At 42.2% G+C, this 6,735-nt stretch overlaps 1 protein-coding gene across 4 annotated transcripts in view; it reads right to left on the bottom strand.

Moving 5' to 3' along the window:
* Positions 1-1,540: 1,540 nt before the first annotated feature.
* Positions 1,541-6,735, bottom strand: part of RASGRF2 (Ras protein specific guanine nucleotide releasing factor 2) — a 274,907-nt gene continuing 269,712 nt past the window's right edge. For all 4 annotated transcript variants that reach the window (XM_070793984.1, XM_070793985.1, XM_070793987.1 and 1 more), the window contains one exon: positions 1,541-6,140. In XM_070793984.1, coding sequence (XP_070650085.1) covers positions 6,048-6,140 — 93 coding nt within the window. In that variant the 3' untranslated portion in view covers positions 1,541-6,047. The remainder of the gene's footprint in view (positions 6,141-6,735) is intronic.

Genomic DNA, 6,735 nt, shown 5'->3' with positions numbered 1-6,735 from the left:
TGGGTTCAATCCCTATGTTGTGAAGATTCCCTGGAGAAGGAAATGGCAACCCACTCCAGTATTCTTGCCTGGAGAATCCCATGGACCAGGGAGCCTGGTAGGCTATAGTCCATGGGGTCACAAAGAGTCGGACATGACTAAGCGGCTTCACTTTCACTTTCACCCACCCCATGCCTTACCTCAACTCCTCATCTTTTATAGTGTAATTTTACTTTAGTAATGTCAGAAGAGAAGTTGGGCTACTTTTGAGAAAAATGTGTGGCACCCTTTTTTTGAGGGCCTAGTTATCCTCATACTTATGATAAAGGTGGGGTGATGAAGTGGCTACCTCCATAGATAACAAAACAGAAATCCCAGATTTCTGAAAATTCTTCAAATTATGATCTCTGTCATAGGCCACATACTCCCTTCTCATCTTCTCCAATTCCCTTCAAAGTTCAGGGGCTCTTTCCATACCTAGTGGCCAGGTGTTCACATGGCTAGCTCATGTCACAGGGATGGGAACAGAAGCGAAGCGTGTAAGTGCCCTATCACTTGCTATAAAGGAAACCTCCTGTTGTGGGCTTATTCTCTTTTCTGTTCCTGAATCTGGCTAGAGCCTGGATGTATTAATAACAGGACCCAGATTTGACCAGCAGGCAAGGTCAACGCCATGAGGAACGGCCAAGTAACACAATGAAAGGAACCTGGGTTCTCAAATCCCTACCAGGCTGATTGCTCATTTCAGAAGTGGAAAAGGAAGCCAACGAGACAGAAGGGACCCACATTCTCCCTTTTCTCAGTTTTCTCTTGGACTCAACAGCAGCGTCATGTTTCCTTGAGCTCTAAACATTAGGACAACTTCATCTACTGGACAAAAGTGAAGTATTTTCATATATATTATTCCATGGATCCACTGCAGTAATTCTAGGGGCAGATATGAGGCTTTCATTTTAGATGAGGAACACAGCCTCAGACCTCCACCTCTAACCTCAGTAGCTCTTCTCTCCACAGCCTGTTCATGAGCTGCCATTGGGTGAACAGAGCTGATTGGAGAGTAATGAGTTCTGTGTGCCTGGAGGTAATTAAACCTGGGCTGGTGATGGCATGGGAAAGCTGTAAACCCCAGAAAGACAGTGAGGCTAGAAGACCTTTAATGTCATCTTTGCGTGCATACTCAGTTGTGTCCGACTCTTTGAGACCTCATGGACTTTGGCCCACTGTCCAAGCTTTAGCCCAAGCTCCTCTGTCCATGGAATTTTTCAACCAAGAATCCTGGAGTCAGTTGCCATTTCCTCCTCCAGGGGATCTTCCAGACGCAGGGATCGAACCTGTGTCTCTTGAGTCTCCTGCATGGGCAGGCGGATTCTTCACCATGAGTGCTACTTAGGAAGCCTGAGGTCCTTCAAATTCTGTGATATTTTAGTACCTGCAACATGGTTTCTTCTAAACCTTTTCCTCCCTGAACTTTAGAAGTAAAAGAATATCTGAAGGAGCCCACAGCTATGAAGAAGACAATATAGAAAAATGCTGAAACAATCAAATGAAGAGACTAAGGAGATTTTGGAGAATTTGAGAAAGGCAAAGTTTAATTTGCATACAGGAGTAACCCACACCTCACCTGGCAAGTGTTAGGCCACAGCACAAACCCCTGTCGGAGTCAGAGATGTCAGCAGATGTGCAAAGTAACTGGACACAAACAATATAGTTCTCCAAGTAATACATGGGTTTGTCCATCACACACACAAATAACAAACACACTTAAATGCTCTGCAAAAGAGAGATGAGGATGGTAATCAAATTACCTCACATTTGGACAGCACTTTACAGTCAGATCCACTTTGTCCTCATGACAGTCCTGTGAGGTAGGCAGCACAGGCATCACTGTTAACTCCATTTCACAGATGAGGAAACTGAGGATCAGAGAGGTTCAGCACTGGCCTAAGGTTTCCCAGCTTTAGCTGGGTAGATCTGAGTCTAGGGCTACGATGCCTAGTCCAGTGCTCTTTCACAACTGCCTTTCCAGAGAAGAATTAATGGTGGTCTAACAAGACAGTGGTTCAACATCATTTAGTAGAACTATTATTTTTCTTGAGCAAATGCAATCAAGTACAATCAAATCAACCCTGATGTTAACATCATGTGGTATGGTAGCCAAGATGAATAGTTTTCTGATCTTTCATGTATTTATACCTACAAGATGGTTGTTTTCTACTTTAGTTCCTCCCTGCCTTAATTTTAAGTCACTAACAGATACCAAGAAAAGACACTTTGATTAAATTTCATTGATTCAAGTCTTATTACCAGGATTCACATAGTGGTGTCAGTAATCAAGTCATTATTTAAAGCTACAATCTGTTGTCTTTCTGAAGTGAAAATGAATCTTATTCACTTATTCCTTCTGGCTGTGGATATTAGCATAGCTCTATTGTTTAGCCATAAATATTACCTTTTATACCATTTCAATAGCAGAAAAAATAATAAACTTCACAGGCTGGTTTTAAAAAAATCTTATGGTTTAAAATGAAGGGAAAGTCTCCCCCCCACCCCTTCCAGGGGGAATAAGATCAACCTTTGAAAAGAAAAGCTAAATGAAATCCTCTATTTTAAAACAAAACTCAATTCTATTGGGAACAACCCTCCTATTGTGTTACTCTTTAGTTAAGGATTTGAAAACGGTCCAATCATTGCTGACCCTAGGTCCTGTCTGTTACAACACTGTGAGAAAAAAAGAGATGTGGGTCCATTATCACACACACTCCAAACTGGAATGTCATGGATTTTTCTCTGCCAAGTTATTCAACATCTGTACTGAAATTTAACAAACAGTAATAGGGACTTGGTGTGACAGTCAGTTGAAAATACTGCAACAGTAAGTTTGAATTTCCCTCTTTAAATTCCTTCAGAGAAACACTAAGGAAAATTGACAACATTCTACTTCATGCCTGAATCAGTCACATAATATATTGCCTTAAATAAGAGACTTGTCCTTGTAGCAAAACTGGATGTCTGAGTTAATCACCAAAGGCACCCCCTAAAATCCCCAAGATAATTTCATTGACTGTACAAAATGTGAGTATTCATCTGAAAGCATGAACTTGGATTTTACTTCTGATTTTCTAGGTTAATTTTGCAAGAATACAGGTGTTTCCTATTTGGCTGTTAGAGGCTGACCTCCCATCTACTCATAGAAATGGGTCTCGTGTAATAGAATACAAGCAGACCCAGCCAGGAGCGCTCATTCCAACCGTCACACAGAGCTTGCAAGGCAGAAGAGGATGGGTGCTTTAAAAAATCAAAAGGAAACCACAAATTGCTCTTGGGGCTTTTAAATGTGACCAAATTGAGCTTTTTAAAAATGCGCTTTCCTCTCCCAGCTGGCCCAGAAATGGTGCAGGTCATCAAAAGTAACTCCCTTGGAGGTGGAAAGGCTTCACACTCTAGGAAGCAGGAGAGGTGTGTAACTAGCAAAAAAAAAATACTTAAAGGTCAGCAGAGACGACGGACAGTGCCCACAGTTGACCGCCAGGGGGCGCTCTTCCAACATTCTGCGGGAAATAGGCCTGCCGGCTTTGTCACTGGCTGAGGAAAACCTGTATGCCAAAAGGGAAGGAGCATTTGGAAATTCCTCAAGTTTCTGTTTTTCTCTAATAAAAACGGCTGCAGTGCCTCTAGAACCACTGGGTCAGAGAATTAAGCGTCCAAACTTCCAGGGACGGGGCCCACAGACCCACACCCTCCCTTCTGGAAGACTCTGGAGACTCTTAAGGCCAGAGTCTGATATATCAACATTTCCACGTGTTGCTCTGCCTGAAACTGCTATCTGTGTGGTCTTTTCACTGATCTGTCCCGGTTTTAATTCACTTTCAAAACTGTGTCTTTGCACCAAGAAAGTTAACCTTTACTTTCTTATTCTTTTGCAAGACTTTGAGGTGCTTGGTGCAACTGACATATATTAGTTCAAACTTTGTTTCTGAACACTGAGAAATAAACGATAAGTTATGCACTGTTAGGATCCAAAGAACTCATGCTTCTTATCATGCATCAAGATGCATCAACTTTTTATTTGAAACTAAAGAGAAAAAACAAGCAACTTTAAAAAATAAAAAAGAAAGAAAGAAAAAAATTAAGCATCCATAAGTCACCCTCCTTGAGTTCAGTGCTATCCTGTTAGCTAATATGAGCTATTGAAAATATTTTTGGAATGGTCTTCAAATATTATAAATATTTTCTTTTACTTACTTGATATTTCACTATATAGTTATGTACAGAGATGGCCCTTACCATGCAGGAAAAATGTACATTCACCTCTGTGGGACATTATCAATTCCACTGGGTCTTATGAGCCAGTAAGTTGAATTTATTAGTCAGCTGTCAGCTCTAACAACATAATTAAAGTGCAAAGAGAGAAAGCAGCCAAAAAGATCAATTTTTTTTCAATGTCAGCATTAATATGCTTCATGCCTCTAAGAAATAATGCCAGATGCAATAGGCTCAGGTAACAATATCTTTTCTCTTCTTTGAAAGCAGAGGTCTCCCTGAGAAGAGAAGAGGGAGGTAAACACGAGAACATGAGCTAGCCCTATTTCTTTAATAACCAACAATCCTGGGGAAATCACAGTCGCTTTCCCAGCCTAGGGTAGGAGGACGAACCCCTGCATTTGGTTTTCTGACACAAGAGCTCATGAGTGCTTGGGCCCATTTCCCATATATTTTCCCATTTTCCCATATATTTTCACTCAGAAATGCCTCAAAATTTAAAAACAAAGATGACTGGAGAAGAACTGTCTACTAATAGCACATGGAAGGGTGGGTTTTAAAAAGAAAATCTCACTCAATCAGGGGTCCCCAGCCTCCAAGGTCTAACGCCTGATGATCTTTGGTGGGGCTGATGTGGTAACAATAGAAATAAAGTGCATGATAAATGTAATGCACGTAATCAATCTGAAACCAAGTCCCCTCCCTCTGCCCCACCCTGTGGAAAAATTGTCTTCCATGAAACCGCTCCCTGGTGCCAAAAAGCTTGGGGGCCACTGCACTAGACAACTTTAAAAAACAAACAAGTAATGTTCATAGTGAGCCGAAACATGGTTCGTGTAAATCAGAACAGATTCCCACGTAACCAAGGGGGTGGGGGGGATGAAAAGAAGCACAGAAAGGCGCAGAGACGATTTTTAAGTATATCTTTTCACTTAGCACTGAAACCCACTCTTCCCCTCGGTGGCCTTCTGTTGTATTCCACAGTTTTGTTCGTGAGGCACGTGGGCATCTTTCTGCAAAGCCTGCACCTGCCTCTCCAATGGCATCGACTTCCTGAACTGCACAGCCTCAGGAAGAAGTCCCCCACGTGGCTGGAATCTTTGGGGGCACAGCGATTGGGTTTTAAATTATGGAAATGTTACATACAAATCCATTTGACTTTCAACATGTCTTTCCTGTCCTGTTGCCTAAAGACTGAAAGAGCAGTTTCAGAACATGCCATTCCTCCAATATAAATATTTATGATGCACTGAGAACCATGCACATGCTGAGGACTGAAATTGCTTATGTGTCGGCCCATCCCTACAGAGACAGCCTCGGCTCTTCTGGAAGCCTGTAACAAAGGAAATGTAAGAGAAGCAGTTAAATCCTAGGAGAAAACTGGGAGGTGCTCCAGGCCAGTTAAGTGCCAGTGAAACATCACAAGCCTTTTCATGGACCTTTGTCCCTGAGTTCTTAACAGAACACGGGGCAGAATTTGAAATTTCCCTTCTTAACCTGCTTCTTTAAAGTGGCTACCAGCACCTCCCAGTTTATACTCCCTCATGCAAATGTGCCCTCAGTTTACCAAACACCACTCTCTTCAGCTTCCCACCCAAGTCTGAAGCATCTATCCTTGATCCCAACCAGCTGGGCTTCCCTGGCTGGAGACAGAATTCTGGTTTGGCTCCATCATCTTTGGGGAACAGAGGAGACTGGCTTTGTCTCCATCCCCCTGTCCTCTCAGCACTGCGGGAGGCATGGCATGCACAGTTCTGTCCACTCTGCTTTCCATGAAAATTCCACGGACGCGGGGCAAGGTCGGATCGTCAAGCAGGGAGCCGAGGTTCAATTTTTAGTGACAGCTCATACAGCGTATCTTCATCTATGATGAGGGCTTTGTCAAGCAAGTACTGAGTGACCTGGAGAAGAAAGAAGAAGAAACCCGCTTTGAGTTCCTTCACAACACCAGATGTACATTTTCTGAATGGAGCCTGACACAATTCAACATTTTCTCCCAAGCACTGAAATACTTTATGTAACTAAAATACATTAGGAATATATTCTGACTGTATATTCTGTTCCCCTCTTAACTCCCTACCCTAGGCACTGCCCTCAAGAAGCACCACTGTTATCAGTTGGCTTATATTCTCCCAGATATTTTTCAGTATCTTTCCAGACATTACCAGGTACTTACAGAAATCATTTTTCCTCTAATACATGGTATCACAAGGGTATATTTTATTCTGCTTTCATCAGACTAGAAGTTGTGGAGTGCTCCTCATGTCATACAAAGAGCTCTCACTGCTGTGCTGTATTACAAGTGTGACATATCAGAGTTTATTTAATGATCTCATATTGATGGGTTGCCATCAATATTTCACTATGACACAAAGTTACGGTGAAGTCCTTGTTAGCATACTCCCTAGTCCTCACACATGAATGGTTCCACACCAGAAATGAAATGAAAGGACATGGAAATGAACAGGTTAGAACAGGGGTTAGCACCATAAAAAT

Source organism: Bos indicus, chromosome 7, assembly GCF_029378745.1.
Source record: "Bos indicus isolate NIAB-ARS_2022 breed Sahiwal x Tharparkar chromosome 7, NIAB-ARS_B.indTharparkar_mat_pri_1.0, whole genome shotgun sequence".
Taxonomy (NCBI): Eukaryota; Metazoa; Chordata; class Mammalia; order Artiodactyla; family Bovidae; genus Bos; species Bos indicus.
Note: the sequence above shows the minus strand (reverse complement) of the source record. Positions and strands in the feature narration are given on the sequence as shown.